This window comes from Coregonus clupeaformis, unplaced genomic scaffold, assembly GCF_020615455.1.
Source record: "Coregonus clupeaformis isolate EN_2021a unplaced genomic scaffold, ASM2061545v1 scaf1466, whole genome shotgun sequence".
NCBI lineage: Eukaryota > Metazoa > Chordata > Actinopteri > Salmoniformes > Salmonidae > Coregonus > Coregonus clupeaformis.
This window is the reverse complement of record NW_025534920.1, coordinates 7,501-28,150: the sequence shown is the minus strand read 5'-3', so window position 1 is coordinate 28,150 and position 20,650 is coordinate 7,501. Positions and strand designations below refer to the sequence as shown.

Genomic DNA, 20,650 nt, shown 5'->3' with positions numbered 1-20,650 from the left:
TAGCTAGCCAACGAGATATTTTAGCCAAAACATTTAGCTAGTAAACTGTTTTTCAGAATGTGCCCATTCGAATTCGACGTTTGCTTTTTAGCTGAAGTCTAGGTTGAAGATGGCAAGGGTATCAGGTAACTTCCAACGTCAAACGTTACATTACTGACACTAATAGAAACTCTGAGCCTCTGTCCCGAGGCCGCTTATCAACCTGTTACTTTAATTGTGTGAAATATAAATTACGGAGTGACAACAAAGACAGAACTAGTAGGCTAGTCTTATGTGTGATCAGAAGCACCCTCCGTGCTTTTGCCTGTACAGTGAAACCAAATAGCCCAGATGCGTCTGTAAACACACCTGTAATGATTTGGTGTTTGTGAGTGATGACAGTTACCACCAACCTATTTTAATGTAACGCTATAACGAAACTGAAACGAGTAGTTGTGAGCCAAGGAGATATGCCTTGATATTTAATGCGATGTAAGGTACCGTTCTAGGATGTGTGAAGGCTGAGGAAAAAAACGATTGCATGTCTCTGTTGATGATGTATAATTATTAGGTGATGTTCGTTTTTGGGGTTGGCTACCTATCCGCTATGCTTCCCTGTAATCTCACCCATCTGTAGTTCGTCAGGGGCTGTGTGGAGAATCTGATCTCTTTTTGAAGCTTCCTCACAGAGTTTTCTACAAAAATGAAATGGTAGAGATATTATTTCCCTCCCCCTTTACCGCAGAGTCAGATCTTCTCTCCTTTCTAAAGATGGATACACCATTTAATTCACTTTGAAAAATACAAATGTTTTAGGCAAACAAGCTTTTTCCTCTCTTTTGGTGACTGTTAATGCTGAATGGGTGTCCACTGTCCAGCATGAGTAGCCTACTAAGTAGACAGTTTAGCTAAGACCTCCACTGTAGGCTAAAGCTGCTGATATGGCCATTTATTCAGTTTGTAGGCTACCACAGCACTTCTCTTTCCATGTCTTTCACTTCCAAGCCATGTCACCCACCATCTCGGATTGTTCTGAAATTGTTTCTGTAGTTAGAAACATAATATTAGCATTCCAGAAACATTATTTTGTTGAAATATAATTTGATCTCTTAGAAATTAAGCTAATTGATTGCACCCAAATTGGCCATTTTAATTTATAGGATTCATATAATCTTCAAAAAATATAGTACTTAACATCTGATTTTGACCATAATTCTTCCTAACAATGAGTAAGACATGAGGAATCCAATAAAATGATCAATAGCCACCCACAGACCCCCACCCCAACAACCAGTATACAGCAGATCAATAGCCACCCACAGACCCCCACCCCAACAACCAGTATACAGCAGATCAATAGCCACCCACAGACCCCCACCCCAACAACCAGTATACAGCAGATCAATAGCCACCCACAGACCCCCACCCCAACAACCAGTATACAGCAGATCAATAGCCACCCACAGACCCCCCACCCCAACAACCAGTATACAGCAGATCAATAGCCACCCACAGACCCCCCACCCCAACAACCAGTATACAGCAGATCAATAGCCACCCACAGACCCCCACCCCAACAACCAGTATACAGCAGATCAATAGCCACCCACAGACCCCCCACCCCAACAACCAGTATACAGCAGATCAATAGCCACCCACAGACCCCCACCCCAACAACCAGTATACAGCAGATCAATAGCCACCCACAGACCCCCACCCCAACAACCAGTATACAGCAGATCAATAGCCACCCACAGACCCCCACCCACAGACCCCCACCCACAGACCCCCACCCCAACAACTCTATGCCTGACAAGTAGTATAGAACTGCAGCTTGGAGTATTGCTTCTTCATCCTTTGTGATGTATTCCCTGTGAGTCTGGTGATGGTTTTCTTCCCCTGTTCAGAGACATTAGCCATTGAAGTTGCTTTCATTCTTTACCATAAATGAGTGTGAAAGTACCACGTTTTGCCCACTAGATGCCGCTGTTCCTGCTACTGTCATAACCACACCCTTTTATCAATTTTTGATGGTCTCTTGTGTGGATCACAACATTTTCTTTGCAACTTTGGGTAGAAAACCAATAGCTTTTGCTCACGATGAAAATAAATTGTGTGGTCAAGCGGATGGTAAGTACTATATTTATTGAAGATTATCCTGTAAATTAAAATGGCCAATTTGAGTGCAATCATTTAGCTTAATTTCTCAGAGATCAAATTATATTTCAACAAAATAATGTCTCAGGAATGCTAATCTTATCTGTTTTTAACTACAGAAACGATTTCAGAACAATCTGAGATGGTGGGTGTCAATCTGCTTTCTTGTGCTTTTTGAGGTGGAATGACTGCTGTTTTGTCAAGTGAAGGCTATGTTCTGGTTGTAGTTTGTGTAGAGGAGAGACCCATGTCCTCCGATCACCTCAGAATAAATCTATCGATAAAGCATCTTAGAGTAGGAGTCCTGATCTAGGATCAGTTTTGCCTTTTCGAATCATAATGATTAAAATGATACAGACAGGAGGGACCTGATCCTAGATCACCACTCCTACTCTGAGACGCTTTATGAGTACGGGCCCTGGTCTCTGTCTGGCCTGCTCTGGAGTCTGGCCTGTTCTGGAGTCTGGCCTGCTCTGGAGTCTGGCCTGCTCTGGAGTCTGGCCTGCTCTGGAGTCTGGCCTGCTCTGGAGTCTGGCCTGCTCTGGAGTCTGGCCTGCTCTGGAGTCTGGCCTGCTCTGGAGTCTGGCCTGCTCTGGAGTCTGGCCTGCTCTGGAGTCTGGCCTGCTCTGGAGTCTGGCCTGCTCTGGAGTCTGGCCTGCTCTGGAGTCTGGCCTGTTCTGGAGTCTGGCCTGCTCTGGAGTCTGGCCTGCTCTGGAGTCTGGATTCTGGCCTACTCTGGTCTCTGGAGTCTGGCCTACTCTGGTCTCTGGAGAGAAGTCCTCTGTAGCTCAGCTGGTAGAGCACGGCGCTTGTAACGCCAAGGTAGTGGGTTCGATCCCCGGGACCACCCATACACAAAAAAAATAAAAGCGTCTGCTAAATGGCATATTATTATTATTATTATAAGTCTGGCCTGCATCCTTCTTCACAAGCTGTCTCTGCTACTCCGTGTCTTGTTAAATTAAGTCCCATATCCCTTCAGTGTTCTGATGTAGTTCTCTCATGAAGCCTGCTTGCCCTGAGACGTCTAGAGCAAGTAGCCTGCCAGCCTAGCTGTCGGTGGTAAAATAAACACACTTGGCCATCACAACATAATTGACTGTTTCATAAGTTGTAAAATACCGGTTGATTGTCCGTTTACTCACACAAGTTGTGTTCCCCAAAATGTAGCTTTGCAGTGAGACAAAGCCGGAGTTTAATGGCAGCATGTTGCTCTGGTAATAATACTGACGCTCCTTTTCCTCTTCCAAAGCAAATGGTGATGAGCCTTCGTGTTTCAGAGCTACAAGTGTTACTAGGCTACGCAGGACGCAACAAGCACGGCCGCAAACACGAACTGCTGGCCAAAGCCCTACACCTCCTCAAGGCCGGCTGCAGCCCCGCTATCCAGATGAAGGTGAAGGAGCTCTACAGACGCCGCTTCCCCACCAAGATGGTGTCTCCGGTGGACCTGGCCCTGCCCAGTGTCCACTCCACCCTGCCTGGAGGCCTCACCTCGCTGGGGTTTGACAGCCACGGGTCCCCCTCGCCCCTCTCCCTCCTGGGGCCCAAACACGAGCTGGGCCTGCCCCACCTTCCCTCCTCCCTGCACCCCGTACACTCTGACGTCAAGCTGCAGAGACTTACCTCCACCCTGCACCCCGTACACCCTGACGTCAAGCTGCAGAGACTTCCCTTTTACGACATGCTGGATGAGCTCATCAAACCCACCAGCCTGGGTGAGTAGTCTGGTGCATGGATGTCTGTCTGTTAGTTAGGCCATCACAGGGTTGGCTTCTCATGGATGTCTGTCTGTTAGTTAGGCCATCACAGGGTTGGCTTCTCATGGATGTCTGTCTGTTAGTTAGGCCATCACAGGGTTGGCTTCTCATGGATGTCTGTCTGTTAGTTAGGCCATCACAGGGTTGGCTTCTCATGGATGTCTGTCTGTTAGTTAGGCCATCACAGGGTTGGCTTCTCATGGAAGAAGGTGGATTATCCACACAGTCTGTGATAGAATTCAACAGTATCTTTCTTTAATCACTTTACCTTTTGCACTCTGCACCTGCAAGTTAGTGGATGTACTTCTAAATGTGCTTCTCGTGAACCCACATGAGAATTGTAATGTCGTTGTCTGTCTTGTTGAGCGGGGTATGGTGACTATTCATCCTGTCGTTGTCTGTCTTGTTGAGCGGGGTATGGTGACTATTCATCCTGTCGTTGTCTGTCTTGTTGAGCGGGGTATGGTGACTATTCATCCTGTCGTTGTCTGTCTTGTTGAGCGGGGTATGGTGACTATTCATCCTGTCGTTGTCTGTCTTGTTGAGCGGGGTATGGTGACTATTCATCCTGTCGTTGTCTGTCTTGTTGAGCGGGGTATGGTGACTATTCATCCTGTCGTTGTCTGTCTTGTTGAGCGTGGTATGGTGACTATTCATCCTTTCGTTGTCTGTCTTGTTGAGCGGGGTATGGTGACTATTCATCCTGTCGTTGTCTGTCTTGTTGAGCGGGGTATGGTGACTATTCATCCTGTCGTTGTCTGTCTTGTTGAGCGGGGTATGGTGACTATTCATCCTGTCGTTGTCTGTCTTGTTGAGCGGGGTATGGTGACTATTCATCCTGTCGTTGTCTGTCTTGTTGAGCGGGGTATGGTGACTATTCATCCTGTCGTTGTCTGTCTTGTTGAGCGGGGTATGGTGACTATTCATCCTGTCGTTGTCTGTCTTGTTGAGCGGGGTATGGTGACTATTCATCCTGTCGTTGTCTGTCTTGTTGAGCGGGGTATGGTGACTATTCATCCTGTCGTTGTCTGTCTTGTTGAGCGGGGTATGGTGACTATTCATCCTGTCGTTGTCTGTCTTGTTGAGCGGGGTATGGTGACTATTCATCCTGTCGTTGTCTGTCTTGTTGAGCGGGGTATGGTGACTATTCATCCTGTCGTTGTCTGTCTTGTTGAGCGGGGTATGGTGACTATTCATCCTGTCGTTGTCTGTCTTGTTGAGCGGGGTATGGTGACTATTCATCCTGTCGTTGTCTGTCTTGTTGAGCGGGGTATGGTGACTATTCATCCTGTCGTTGTCTGTCTTGTTGAGCGGGGTATGGTGACTATTCATCCTGTCGTTGTCTGTCTTGTTGAGCGGGGTATGGTGACTATTCATCCTGTCGTTGTCTGTCTTGTTGAGCGGGGTATGGTGACTATTCATCCTCTCTTTGTGTTCTTTTGTCCCCAGCCTCAGACAACAGTCAGCGGTTTCAGGAGACGTGTTATGCCTTTGCATTGACACCTCAGCAGGTCCAGCAGATCAGCAGCTCCATGTAAGACTGAGGGGAGGAGAGGGGAGGAGAGTAGAGGGGGAGAAGGGGAGGGGTGGAGAGGGGAGGGGAGGGGAGGAGAGTAGAGGGGGAGAAGGGGAGGGGTGGAGAGGGGAGGGGAGGTGGAGGGGAGAGAATAACTAAGGACTGACTGCTGTACATGATGCCCCTATCTAAACCAATAAAACACACAGAACCACTGAGCATGTCTGTCTTTACGATATCTCCCTCAGAAACAGGATGTGACGTTTCAATTCATATTCGCACTAGGCGTAATGTTCGTTATGCAAAGGAACATAGACATGGAAAAAATACAGTTTATAAACTGCAAATCGATCCACGTGAGGCAATTGCGAGTTGCAGTATTTGAAACATGCATTGGATAATGGTATAATACCTTCCCGTCTACTTGAAAGTTATGTTTATTTTGCTCACTGCTCCTTGCTTGACTTCTCACCTAAACCTCCTGTCTGTCTGTCTGTCTGTCTGTCCTGTCCTGTCCTGTCTATCTATCTATCTATAGGGACATCTCTGGGACCAAGTGTGACTTTGCGGTCCAGGTTCAGTTAAGGTAAGGATCCTGTGGTGTTCTAGCCTGTTCTGTATTTCATCTCTATTCACTGTAGGACTTGTATTCACTTTATGACTTGTATTCACTTTATGACTTGCATTCACTGTATGACTTGTATTCACTTTATGACTTGTGTTCACAGTATGACTTGTATTCACTGTAGGACTTGTATTCACTGTATGACTTGTATTCACTGTATGACTTGTATTCACTGTATGACTTGTATTCACTGTATGACTTGTATTCACTAAGTAAAGTTGAGAAATGCCTGCGCTACTAAACGTCTTTATGAGATGGAGGCTCATCTAGGTAGTCAATATGACTACTGACTGACTATTGTCTATTACTGGGTCTGTCATTTTGAATTGGTTATTGGATTTGTGCCATTCATATTGATCTTTGGTATTGGTTATTGATCTCTGGTATTGGTTATTGATCTCTGTATGTTCTCTCCCAGGTTTTGTTTATCAGAGACGAGCTGTCCCCAGGAGGATCATTTCCCATCCAACCTGTGTGTGAAAGTTAACAACAAGCCCTGCAACCTCCCGGTGAGTCTGTCTGACAGCAGACTGTTAACTACCACACATTAAGCCAGTTTTTCCTGGTCCTGGGGACCTAAAGGGGTGCATCCTGGTCCTGGGGACCTAAAGGGGTGCATCCTGGTCCTGGGGACCTAAAGGGGTGCATCCTGGTCCTGGGGACCTAAAGGGGTGCATCCTGGTCCTGGGGACCTAAAGGGGTGCATCCTGGTCCTGGGGACCTAAAGGGGGTGCATCCTGGTCTGGGGACCTAAAGGGTGCATCCTGGTCCTGGGGACCTAAAGGGGTGCATCCTGGCCCTGGGGACCTAAAGGGGTGCATCCTGGTCCTGGGGACCTAAAGGGGTGCATCCTGGTCCTGGGGACCTAAAGGGGTGCATCCTGGTCCTGGGGACCTAAAGGGGTGCACATTGTTGTTTTTGCCCTGGAACTACCCACCTGATTTCACTAATCAACTCCTCATCAAACCGTTAGTTGAGTCAGGTGTGTTAGTGCTAGTCTTTAGGTCCCCAGGACCAGGATGCACCCCTTTAGGTCCCCAGGACCAGGATGCACCCCTTTAGGTCCCCAGGACCAGGATGCACCCCTTTAGGTCCCCAGGCCCAGGACGCACCCCTTTGGGTCCCAGGGACCAGGATGCACCCCTTAGGTCCCCAGGACCAGGATGCACCCCCTTTAGGTCCCCAGGACCAGGATGCACCCCCTAGGTCCCCAGGACCAGGATGCACCCCTTTAGGTCCCCAGGACCAGGATGCACCCCTTTAGGTCCCCAGGACCAGGATGCACCCCTTTAGGTCCCCAGGGCCAGGATGCACCCCTTTAGGTCCCCAGGACCAGGATGCACCCCTTTAGGTCCCCAGGACCAGGATGCACCCCTTTAGGTCCCCAGGACCAGGATGCACCCCTTTAGGTCCCCAGGACCAGGATGCACCCCTTTAGGTCCCAAGGACCAGGATGCACCCCTTTAGGTCCCCAGGACCAGGATGCACCCTTTAGGTCCCCAGGACCAGGATGCACCCCTTTAGGTCCCCAGGGCCAGGATGCACCCCTTTAGGTCCCCAGGACCAGGATGCACCCCCTTTAGGTCCCCAGGACCAGGATGCACCCCTTTACGTCCCCAGGACCAGGATGCACCCCTTTAGGTCCCCAGGACCAGGATGCACCCCTTTAGGTCCCCAGGACCAGGATGCACCCCTTTAGGTCCCCAGGACCAGGATGCACCCCTTTAGGTCCCCAGGGCCAGGATGCACCCCTTTAGGTCCCCAGGACCAGGATGCACCCCTTTAGGTCCCCAGGACCAGAATGCACCCCTTTAGGTCCCCAGGACCAGGATGCACCCCTTTAGGTCCCCAGGACCAGGAATGGGAAACACTGCATTAAGAAATACTCAAGTAAAATGTACTAATGTAATATACAGTCCATTCGGAAAGTATTCAGACCCCTTGACCTTTTCCACATGTTGTTACGTTACAGCTTTATTCTAAAATTATGATTAAATAGTTTTTTTCCCCCTCATCAATCTACACACAACACCCCATAATGACGAAGTGAAAACTTGTTTTTTTAGAAATGTTTGCACATTTATGAACAAATAAAAACCCGTAAATATCACATTTACGTAAGTATTCAGAGCCTTTACTCAGTACTTTGTTGAAGCACCTTTGGCAGCGATTACAGCCTCAAGTCTTCTTGGGTATGACGCTACAAGCTTGGCACACCTGTATTTGGGGAGTTTCTCCCATTCTTCTCTGCAGATCCTCTCAAGCTCTGTCAGGTTGGATGGGGAGCGTCGCTGCACAGCTATTTTCAGGTCTCTCCAGAGATGTTCGATCGGGTTCAAGTCCGGGCTCTGGCTGGGACACTCAAGGACATTCAGAGACTTGTCCCGAAGCCACTCCTGCGTTGTCTTGGCTTTGTGCTTAGGGTCATTGTCCTGTTGGAAGGTGAACCTTCGCCCCAGTCTGAGGTCCTGAGCGCTCTGGAGCAGGTTTTCGTCAAGGATCTCTCTGTACTTTGCTCCGTTAATCTTTCCCTCGATCCTGACTAGTCTCCCAGTCCCTGCTGCTGAAAAACATCCCCACAGCATGATGCTGCCACCACCATGCTTCACTGTAGGGATGGTGCCAGGTTTCCTCCATACGTGACGCTTGGCATTCAGGCCAAAGAGTTCAATCTTGGTTTCATCAGACCAGAGAATCTTGTTTCTCATGGTCTGAGAATCCTTAAGTTGCCTTTTGGCAAAATCCAAGCGGGCTGTCATGTGCCTTTTACTGAGGAGTGGTTTCCGTCTGGCCACTCTACCATAATGGCCTGATTGGTGGAGTGCTGCAGAGATGGTTGTCCTTCTGGAAGTTTCTCCCATCTCCATAGAGGAACTCTAGAGCTCTGTCAGAGTGACCATCAGGTTCTTGGTCACCTCCCTGACCAAGGCCCTTCTCCCCTGATTGCTCAGTTTGGCCGGGCGGCCAGCTCTAGGAATAGTCTTGGTGGTTCCAAACTTCTTCCATTTAGGAATGATGGAGGCCACTGTGTCCTTGGGGACCTTCAATGCTGCAGAAATGTTTTGGTACCCTTCCCCAGATCTGTGCCTTGACACAATCCTGTCTCTGAGCTCTACGGACAATTCCTTCGACCTCATAGCTTGGTTTTTGCTCTGATATGCACTGTTAACTGTGGGACCTTATATAGACAGGTGTGTGCCTTTCCAAATCATGTCCAATCAATTGACTTTACCACAGGTGGACTCCAATCAAGTTGTAGAAACAAGGATGATCAATGGAAACAGGATGCACCTGAGCTCAATTTCGAGTCTCATAGCAAAGGGTCTGAATACTTATTTAAATAAGGTATATTTGTGTGATTTTATTTTTAATACATTAGCAAACATTTCTAAAAACCTGTTTTTGCTTTGTCATTATTTGGTATTGTGTCTAGATTGAAGAGGGTTTTAAAAATCAATTTTAGAATAAGGCTGTAACGTAACAAAATAAGGGAAAGGGTTCTGAATACTTTCTGAATGCGCTGTATATATCACTGTTAGAACTGCATACGCTCTTATCCAAAGGGCTTTAGAGTACATACATTCTTTGTATGCTTGTGATCCCTTCGAGAATTGAACCCACAACCTTGGAGTTGCTAGCGCCAACTCAAACCAACTGACATTGACCCTGTTGTCTCCTCTTCCTCCTCAGGGCTACCTTCCTCCAACCAAAAACGGAGTGGAACCCAAACGGCCGAGTCGCCCCATCAACATCACGTCACTGGTCAGACTGTCCACCACAGTGCCCAACACTATCGTGGTGTCATGGACCTCAGAGATAGGCAGGGTAAGGAATATATCGTGGTGTCATGGACCTCAGAGATAGGCAGGGTAAGGAATCTATTGTGGTGTCATGGACCTCGGAGATAGGCAGGGTAAGGTATATATTGTGGTGTCATGGACCTCAGAGATAGGCAGGGTAAGGAATATATCGTGGTGTCATGGACCTCAGAGATAGGCAGGGTAAGGAATATATCGTGGTGTCATGGACCTCAGAGATAGGCAGGGTAAGGAATCTATTGTGGTGTCATGGACCTCGGAGATAGGCAGGGTAAGGAATCTATTGTGGTGTCATGGACCTCGGAGATAGGCAGGGTAAGGAATCTATTGTGGTGTCATGGACCTCGGAGATAGGCAGGGTAAGGAATATATCGTGGTGTCATGGACCTCAGAGATAGGCAGGGTAAGGAATCTATTGTGGTGTCATGGACCTCGGAGATAGGCAGGGTAAGGTATATATTGTGGTGTCATGGGCCTCGGAGAAAGGCAGGGTAAGGAATATATTGTGGTGTCATGGACCTCAGAGATAGGCAGGGTAAGGAATATATCGTGGTGTCATGGGCCTCGGAGAAAGGCAGGGTAAGGAATATATTGTGGTGTCATGGGCCTCGGAGAAAGGCAGGGTAAGGAATATATCGTGGTGTCATGGACCTCAGAGATAGGCAGGGTAAGGTATATATTGTGGTGTCATGGGCCTCGGAGAAAGGCAGGGTAAGGAATATATTGTGGTGTCATGGACCTCAGAGATAGGCAGGGTAAGGAATATATCGTGGTGTCATGGGCCTCGGAGAAAGGCAGGGTAAGGAATATATTGTGGTGTCATGGGCCTCGGAGAAAGGCAGGGTAAGGAATATATCGTGGTGTCATGGACCTCAGAGATAGGCAGGGTAAGGAATCTATCGTGGTGTCATGGACCTCAGAGATAGGCAGGGTAAGGAATATATTGTGGTGTCATGGACCTCAGAGATAGGCAGGGTAAGGAATATATTGTGGTGTCATGGACCTCAGAGATAGGCAGGGTAAGGAATCTATCGTGGTGTCATGGGCCTCAGAGAAAGGCAGGGTAAGGAATCTATCGTGGTGTCATGGGCCTCAGAGATAGGCAGGGTAAGGAATATATTGTGGTGTCATGGACCTCAGAGATAGGCAGGGTAAGGAATCTATCGTGGTGTCATGGGCCTCAGAGAAAGGCAGGGTAAGGAATCTATCGTGGTGTCATGGGCCTCAGAGATAGGCAGGGTAAGGAATATATTGTGCTGTCATGGATCTCAGAGATAGGCAGGGTAAGGAATCTATCGTGGTGTCATGGATCTCAGAGATAGGCAGGGTAAGGAATATATTGTGGTGTCATGGGCCTCAGAGATAGGCAGGGTAAGGAATATATTGTGCTGTCATGGATCTCAGAGATAGGCAGGGTAAGGAATATATTGTGCTGTCATGGATCTCAGAGATAGGCAGGGTAAGGAATATATTGTGGTGTCATGGGCCTCAGAGATAGGCAGGGTAAGGAATATATTGTGCTGTCATGGATCTCAGAGATAGGCAGGGTAAGGAATATATTGTGCTGTCATGGACCTCAGAGATAGGCAGGGTAAGGAATCTATCGTGGTGTCATGGATCTCAGAGATAGGCAGGGTAAGGAATCTATCGTGGTGTCATGGGCCTCGGAGAAAGGCAGGGTAAGGAATGGAGGGTGATTAGCGTTATACAATTCTGGTAACTTGCCCAAAATTCACAGGTTTAAAAAATAATAATCTGGTTGGTAGAGTCAGAAGGGAATAAACAGGGAATCCAGAATCCTCCAACAAGGATTTTTAGAAAACCTGGGAATTTTGGGAAGTTCCCATAATTTAGCCTCCCTAAAGATGACTGGCTGACTGACTGTTAAAGGAAATCTGTGGCATGAGAGAACATGATATCTTATTTATTAGGTATTTGCCACTGTGAAGCCAAAGGCACATTTCCACATTGCATGGATTATAAATTGTTATATTCTATTGCATGGAATACCAACTGTTAATTTGCGTATTCTGCAAAACAAAAATATACGTTCTTTACCTTAAACAATATGCAGCTTTTTCTCTAAAGTACAATCCACAGTAGTACTAAAAAGCTGATTTACCATAATTTGATTGTAGCATCATTTCGTTTTCAGTATTTTTAAAGTAAATATACATTCTCATATTTATGAATAAAAAAACAGCTGCCATTTAAAGGGGTGGTACACCAAAATGTGAAATATACTTAGTGCTTTCAGAAAGTATTCATAATAATAATAATAATATGCCATTTAGCAGACGCTTTTATCCAAAGTGACTTAGTCATGTGTGCATACATTTTTACGTATGGGTGGTCCCGGGGATCAAACCCACTACCCTGGCGTTACAAGCGCCATGCTCTACCAATTGAGCTACAGAGGACCACATTCCACATTTTGTTGTTACAGCCTGAATTCAAAAAAGTTTTTAGATTTTCTCTCTCAACCATCTACACACAATAACCTATAATGACAAATTGAAAACATGTTTTTAGAAATGTTAGCAAATTTATTGAAAATGAAATACAGAAATGTCTCATTTACATAAGTATTCACATCCCTGAGTCAGTACTTTGTAGAAGCACATTTGGGCGGCGATTACAGCTTTGAGTCGTCTTGGGTTTGTCTGTATCAGGTTTGCACATCTGGATTTGGGGATTTTATCCCATTCTTCCTTGCAGATTTTGTCAAGCTCTGTTAAGTTAGATGGGGAGTGGCGGTCAACAGCAATCTTTCCACAGATTCAAGTCTGCTTTCGCTGGGCCACACAAGAACTTTCCCATTCTTGTTCTGAAGCCATTCCAGTGTTGCTTTGGCTGTATGCTTGGGTTCATTTTCCAGTTGGAACGTAAATCTTCACCCCAGTCCTAAGGTCGTTTGCACTCTGAAGCAGGTTCTCATCAAGGATTTGTCTGTATTTGGCTCCATTCATTGTTCCCTCTATCCTTATCAGTCTCCTAGTTCCTGCTGCTGAAAATCATCCCCATATCATGATGCTGCCACCACCAAGCTTCACGGTAGGGTTGGTGTTAGACGGGTGATGAGCTGTGCCTGGTTTTCTCCAGTCATAGCTCTTTGTATTCATGCCAAAGAGTTCAATTGAATGTCTCATCAGATCACATCATCTTTTGCCTTATGCTCTGAGTCTGTCATGTGCCTTTTTGCCAACTCCAGGCGTTCTGTCATGTGCCTTTTTCTCAGGAGTGGCTTCCGTCTGGCCTCTCTCCAATAAAGGCCAGATTGGTGAAGTGCTGTAGAGACTGTTGTCCTTCTGGCAGGTTCTCCCATCTCAGCCAAGGAACTCTGTAGCTCTGTCAGAGTGGCCATTGGGTTCTTGGTCACCTCCCTGACCAAGGTCCTTCTTGCCCGGTTGCTCAGTTTGGTCGGACGGCCAGCTCTAGGCAGAGTCATATTTGTTTCAATTTCCCAATGTGCTCTTGGAAACTTTCAACAATCTAGAAATAGTTTTATAGCCTTTCCCAGATATATGCCTCATCATCTCGGAGCTCTACGGACGGTTCCTTGGTACACTGTAGTCCCTGCTCTGTAGATGTTTTGGTACCCTTCCCCAGATCTGGGCCTCGACACAATCCTGTCTCGGAGCTCTACGGACAATTCCTTCGACCTCATGGCTTGGTTTTTGCTCTGACATGCACTTTCAACTGTGGGACCTTATATAGACAGGTGTGTTTCTTTCTAAATCATGTCCAAACAATTGAATTGGCCACAGGCGGACTCCAATCAAGTTGTAGTGACATCTCAAGGATGATCAATGGAAATTTGATGCACCTGAGCTCAATTTGGAGTGTCATAGCAAAGGGGTGTGAATACATATGTAAATACAATTTCATTTGTAATTTTCTATACATTTGAAAACATTTCTAAAAACATGTTTTCACTTTGTCATTATGGGGTATTGTGGGTAGATGGGGAAATAATTATTTTTTAAAAATCCGTTTTTGAATTCAGGCTGTAAGTCAACAAAATGTGGAATAAGTCAAGTGTGAATACTTTCTGAAGGCGCTGTAACTTTAAAACACAAAGTGATTCGTCCATTGATCCTGAAAGACAATGACCAAACATATGGCTTAGTTTTCTTTATTCACCCCACAGCATTGTCATCGCTGCTAGTGAAACAATGGGAGTGGGAGGGCTTAATAAAGCCTGCCCACATCACTTCAAACCAAATAGGTCAAACAACCCAAATACCATAACAAGTTGCACTTATAGAATATTGGAGGATTCAGGTATTTATATTTATTTTATAATTTATTTATTTATATTATACATTTCCCGTAGAATAACAATTTTTCTGAGAATACACCAATACAGGACTGTGTACGTTCAGACCCCTTCCCTTTTTCCACATTTTGTTACGTTTCAGCCTTATTCTAAAATGTCCCTCATCAATCTACACACAGTGCCTCCATAATGACGAAGCGAAAACAGGTTTTTAGATTTTTTTTCCAAATTCATAAGAAATAGAAAACGATACCTTATTCACATAAGTATAATTTAGCAGACGCTTTTATCCAAAGCGACTTACAGTCATGCGTGCATAATTTTTTTGTGTATGGGTGGTCCCGGGGTTCGAACCCACTACCTTGGCGTTACAAGCGCCGTGCTCTACCAGCTGAGCTACAGAGGACCAAGTATTCAGACCCTTTGCTATGAGACTCGAAATTGATCTCGGGTGCATCCTGTTTCCATGGATCATCCTTGAGATGTTTCTACAAATTGATTGGAGTCCACCTGTGGTAAATTAAATTGATTGGATATGATTTGGAAAGGCACACATCTGTCTATATAACGTCCCACAGTTGACGGTGCATGTCAGAGCAAAAACCAAGCCATGAGGTCGAAGGAATTGTCCGTAGAGCTCCGAGACAGGAGTGTCGAGGCACAGATTTGGGGAAGGGTACCAAAAAATGTCTGCAGCATTGAAGGTCCCCAAGAACACAGTGGCCTCCATCATTCTTAAATGGAAGAAGTTTGGAACCACCAAGACTCTTCCTATAGCTGGCCGCCCGGCCAAACAGAGCAATCGGGAGAGAAGGGCCTTGGTCAGGGAGGTGAGAGAGCTCTAGAGTTCTTCTGTGGAAATGGGAGAACCTTCCAGAAGGACAACCATCTCTGCAGCACTCCACCAATCAGGCCTTTATGGTAGAGTGGCCAGACGGAAGCCACTCCTCAGTAAAAGGCACATGACAGCCCGCTTGGAGTTTGCCAAAAGGCACCTAAAGACTCTCAGACCATGAGAAACAAGATTCTCTGGTCTGATGAAACTAAGATTGAACTCTTTGGCCTGAATGCCAAGCGTCACGTATGGAGGAAACCTGGCACCATCCCTACAGTGAAGCATGTTGGTGGCAGCATTATGCTGTGGAGATGTTTTTCAGTGGCAGGGACTGGGAGACTAGTCAGGATTGAGGGAAAGTTGAACAGAGCAAAGTACAGAGAGATCCAGCCTGAAGCTGGTGCTAGCAAACCTGCAACATTGTATTAAATATCTTGGCCCTGAGAATTTCCCGTGCCAGTGAGCTCCAGACAGAGATACACAGCTGTAGGCTATTTGTGTAAGGGATAAGAAGTTATCAGGTAGGTTATGACGTTTCCACCAGATCAGAGCATTACATTTCTTTCCCCCTTTCATGCTGTTTGAGGCGTATGTTTTTTTTATAGTATCAATCTCCAAATGGGCACATTTCTAAGCTTTGCCCGCAGCCAGGTAGCCTGGTATCCTACTTCTATGTGTAATCAGGTGCGTGTCCTTACTCAAGGTTGACAGGAGCGCTCCAAACTCGTAAATGGAATGAAATAAAGCAAAACGTTTTCCTCACAAGTGTAGCCTGGGTTTTGCGCTCTGCAAACAACGTGTCCACTCCTACAATGACAACGGTCAGACTGTAATAATAATAATAATAATATATTGAATGCATGAACAGAAATGACCGTAACCAAACAAACGTGGTAGATAATGAATGATGGTAATGAAAGGTACAGGTTATACCGCCCGCCCCCATTCATCCTTAGTTTCACCCAGAATATTGGATTTTTTTCCGCGGGATTAATTTTTAATCACTGGACATTGATCACCGGATATTCGGCCAGTCTGCACAGCGCGTTATCGACCCAGAAAATATCCGTTTTTCCGCCGGAATCACTGAATCACTGGACCTTTAACTCTACCAGCTGGCTACAACAAAACGGACGTAGCACACGCTAGTTACGACGTTAACCACGAAGATTCCATCCATCTGCTAGCCCTGGCCCGCTAGCACACGCTATCCGTGGCCTCTTACTCACTAGCGCTTCACCACCGGACCTTATGATAACTCAGCTATACAGCTGATATCTGCTGGACTGTTCCTTTTTACGGTACTACATCCTGTTTATGTTTAGCCTCAGCCCAAACATGGTTAGTTTATTGTTGTTTCGGTTATTTCTAATTGTACTATATCACTGTAGACCCCCCAGCCTAGCTAAACCTGCCTTAGTTAGCTCCTTTGTCCCTCCCCCCATACACTCAGAGACCGACTCAATTGATGCCTCTAGAGATACTATCTCTTTCATTGTTACCCAACGCTTAGGTTTACCTCCACTTTACTCATATCCTTCCATATCCTTGTCTGTACATAATGCCCTGAATCTTTTCTATAACACCCGAAATCTGCCCCCCTTTATTCTATGTACCCAACGCACTAGAAGACCAGTTCTTAAAGCCTTTAGCCGTATCCTTATTCTAGTCCTCCTCTGTTCCTCTGGTGATGTAGAGGCTAACCCAGGCCCTGTAGCCCCCAGTATCACTCCTACTCCCCAGGAGCTATCATTTGATGACTTCTGTAATCGCAAAAGTCTTGGTTTCTTGCACATAAATATCAGAAGTCTACTTCCTAAGTTTGAGTTATTCACTGCGTTAGCACACTCTGCCAACCCTGATGTTCTAGCAGTGTCTGAATCCTGGCTCAGGAAGGCCACCAAAAATTCTGAAATTTCCATCCCCAACTATAACATTTTCCGTCTAGATAGAACTGCCAAAGGGGGTGGAGTTGCAATCTACTGTAGAGATAGCCTGCAGAGCTCTATCATACTATCCAGGTCTGTGCCCAAACAGTTTGAGCTTCTACTTCTAAAAATCCACCTTTCCAGAAATAAGTCTCTCACTGTTGCCGCTTGCTACAGACCCCCCTCAGCCCCCAGCTGTGCCCTGGACACCATATGTGAATTGATTGCCCCCCATTTATCCTCTGAGTTTGTACTGCTTGGTGACCTAAATTGGGATATGCTTAATACCCCAGCCATCCTACAATCTAAGCTAGATGCCCTCAACCTCACGCAAATTATCAACGAACCTACCAGGTACAACCCTAAATCCTTAAACATGGGTACCCTCATAGATATCATCCTGACTAACATACCCTCTAAATACACCTCAGCTGTCTTCAACCAGGATCTCAGCGATCACTGCCTTATTGCCTGCGTCCGTAACGGGTCCGCGGTCAAACGACCACCCCTCATCACTGTCAAACGCTCCCTAAAACACTTTAGCGAGGAGGCCTTCCTAATTGACCTGGCCCAGGTATCCTGGATGGATATAGATCTCATTCCGTCAGTAGAAGATGCCTGGTTGTTCCTTAAAAGTAATTTCCTCTCAATCTTAAATAAACATGCCCCATTCAAAAATACAGAACTAAGAACCGATATAGCCCCTGGTTCTCCTCAGACTTGACTGCCCTTGACCAGCACAAAAACATCCTGTGGCGTACAGCATTAGCATCAAATAGCCCCGCGATATGCAACTTTTCAGGGAAGTTAGGAACCAATATACACAAGCAGTCAGGAAAGCAAAGGCTAACTTTTTCAAACAGAAATTTGCATCCTGTAGCACTAACTCCAAAAAGTTTTGGGACACTGTAAAGTCCATGGAGAATAAGAGCACTTCCTCCCAGCTGCCCACTGCACTGAGGCTAGGAAACACTATCACCACCGATAAATCTACAATAATCGAGAATTTCAACAAGCATTTTGCTACAGCTGGCCATGCTTTCCATCTGGCTACCACTAACCCGGCCACCAACTCTGCACCCTCTGCTGCAACTTGCCCATGCCCCCCCGCTTCTCCTTCACACAAATTCAGACAGCTGATGTTTTGAAAGCGCTGCAAAATCTGGACCCCTACAAATCAGCTGGGCTAGACAATCTGGACCCTTTCTTTCTAAAACTAGCCGCCGAAATTGTCGCAACCCCTATTACTAGTCTGTTCAACCTCTCTTTCATAACGTCTGAGATCCCCAGAGATTGGAAAGCTGCCGCGGTCATCCCCCTCTTCAAAGGGGGTGACACTCTAGATCCAAACTGCTACAGACCTATATCCATCCTGCCCTGCCTTTCGAAAGTATTCGAAAGCCAAGTTAACAAACAGATCATCGACCATTTCGAATACCACCGTACCTTCTCCGCTATGCAATCCGGTTTCCGAGCTGGTCACGGGTGCACTTCAGCCACGCTCAAGGTCCTAAACGATATTATAACCACGATTGATAATAGACAGTACTGTGCAGCCGTCTTCATCGACCTGGCCAAGGCTTTCGACTCTGTCAACCACCGCATTCTTATTGGCAGACTAAATAGCCTTGGTTTCTCAAATGACTGCCTCGCCTGGTTCACCAACTACTTCTCAGATAGAGTTCAGTGTGTCAAATCGGAGGGCCTGTTGTCTGGACCTATGGCAGTCTCTATGGGGGTGCCACAGGGTTCAATTCTTGGGCCGACACTTTTCTCCCGTGTATATCAATGATGTCGCTCTTGCTGCTGGTGACTCTCAGATCCACCTCTACGCAGACGACACCATTTTGTATACATCTGGCCCTTCATTGGACACTGTGTTAACAAACCTCCAAACGAGCTTCAATGCCATACAACAATCCTTCAGTAGCCTTCAACTGCTCTTAAACACTAGTAAAACTAAATGCATGCTTTTCAATCGAACGCTGCTAGCACCCGCCCACCCGACTAGAATCACCACTCTCGACGGGTCTGACCTAGAGTATGTGGACAACTACAAATATCTAGGTGTCTGGTTAGACTGTAAACTCAACTTCCAGACTCACATAAAGAATCTCCAATCCAAAGTTAAATCTAGAATCGGCTTCCTATTTCGCAACAAAGCCTCCTTCACTCATGCTGCCAAACATGCCCTCGTAAAACTGACTATCCTACCGATCCTTGACTTCGGCGATGTCATTTACAAAATAGCCTCCAACACTCTACTCAGCAAATTGGATGTAGTCTATCACAGTGCCATCCGTTTTGTCTCCAAAGCCCCATACACTACCCACCACTGTGACCTGTACGCTCTTGTTGGCTGGTCCTCACTACATGTTCGTCGTCAAACCCACTGGCTCCAGGCCATCTATAAATCACTGCTAGGCAAATCCCCGCCTTATCTTAGCTCATTGGTCACCATAGCAGCACCCACCCATAGTCTGCGCTCCAGCAGGTATATCTCACTGGTCATTCCCAAAGCCAACACCTCCTTTGGCCGCCATTCCTTCCAGTTCTCTGCTGCCAATGACTGGAACGAATTGCAAAAATCTCTGAAGCTGGAGACTCTTATCTCCCTCACTAACTTTAAGCATCAGTTGTCAGAGCACCTTACCGATCACTGCACCTGTACACAGCCCATCTGAAATTAGCCCACCCAACTACCTCATCCCTATATTGTTATTTATTTTGCTCTTTTGCACCCCAGTATCTCTATTTGCACATCATCTCTTGCACATCTAGCATTCCAGTGTTAATACTATTGTAATTATTCTGCACTATAGCCTATTTATTCCCTTACCTCCATAACTTGCTACATTTGCACACACTGTATATATATTTTCTGTTGTATTTCTGACTTTATGTTTTTTTTACCCCATATGTAACTCTGTGTTGTTTTTTATTGCACTACTTTGCCTTATCTTGGCCAGGTCGCAGTTGTAAATGAGAACCTGTTCTCAACTGGCTTACCTGGTTAAATAAAGGTGAAATAAATAAATAAATAAAAAAAAATAAGAAAAAAATAAAAAAATCCTCTAATGTGAAGTCAATCGGACTTCTGTATTTGACTTTGATCAAGTATTTATAAAATTGGCAGAGTTTGTGTACCATTAGCCGATTTTTTTGTTTGTTGTTGATATGCAGAAAAATAAGCAGATTTTGTACACAGTCATGGTATAGAAAAGTACAATCTTAGGCGAGTACATGGGGAGCTATATCTCTGCAGATTATCTGGTCAAAATCACTGATACAGGTCCCGCTTCACCAGGGGGGTAGATTTTGGCATTGGCTGGTAGAATTTATCTTCTTAACAGCCATATTGGCAGGTGGTCAGAGTATTTGGGAGCATTTTATTTTTTTCTCAATCCAAAGCCCAAAATGTCCCCTCCCCAGTCAGTAGTGTGAGGGTTAAATCATGTTTCTCATGTCGTGGTTCATTGTGATAACCTCCGTCCTGTTGTCTCTCTCCTCTCAGAGTTTCTCCATGGCAGTATACCTGGTGAGACAGCAGACATCCACCACCCTGCTGCAGAGACTACGGGCCAAAGGCATCCGGAACCCAGACCACTCCAGAGCTCTCAGTAGGTGGTGCCGCCGGGCCTGGTCCCACATCTGTTGGTACTGTAAACCCAAGTCCCTAATGGCCATAGGAGCTGGCTCTCAGTAGGTGTCCCTCTGATTATTAGATGGTGCTGCCGGGCCTGGTCCCAGATC

The 20,650-nt window shown here is 46.1% G+C and overlaps 1 protein-coding gene across 1 annotated transcript in view; it reads left to right on the top strand.

Annotated features, from left to right (window-relative positions):
- Nucleotides 1-1,801: 1,801 nt before the first annotated feature.
- LOC121531457 (E3 SUMO-protein ligase PIAS1) overlaps nucleotides 1,802-20,650 on the top strand; it is a gene marked incomplete at its 3' end in the record, with an annotated part of 25,779 nt that continues 6,930 nt past the window's right edge. Inside the window, exons 1-7 of the mRNA XM_045218255.1 lie at nucleotides 1,802-2,109; nucleotides 3,389-3,854; nucleotides 5,346-5,430; nucleotides 5,951-5,998; nucleotides 6,456-6,546; nucleotides 9,728-9,862; nucleotides 20,412-20,517. Coding sequence (XP_045074190.1) covers nucleotides 2,080-2,109; nucleotides 3,389-3,854; nucleotides 5,346-5,430; nucleotides 5,951-5,998; nucleotides 6,456-6,546; nucleotides 9,728-9,862; nucleotides 20,412-20,517 — 961 coding nt within the window. The remainder of the gene's footprint in view (nucleotides 2,110-3,388; nucleotides 3,855-5,345; nucleotides 5,431-5,950; nucleotides 5,999-6,455; nucleotides 6,547-9,727; nucleotides 9,863-20,411; nucleotides 20,518-20,650) is intronic.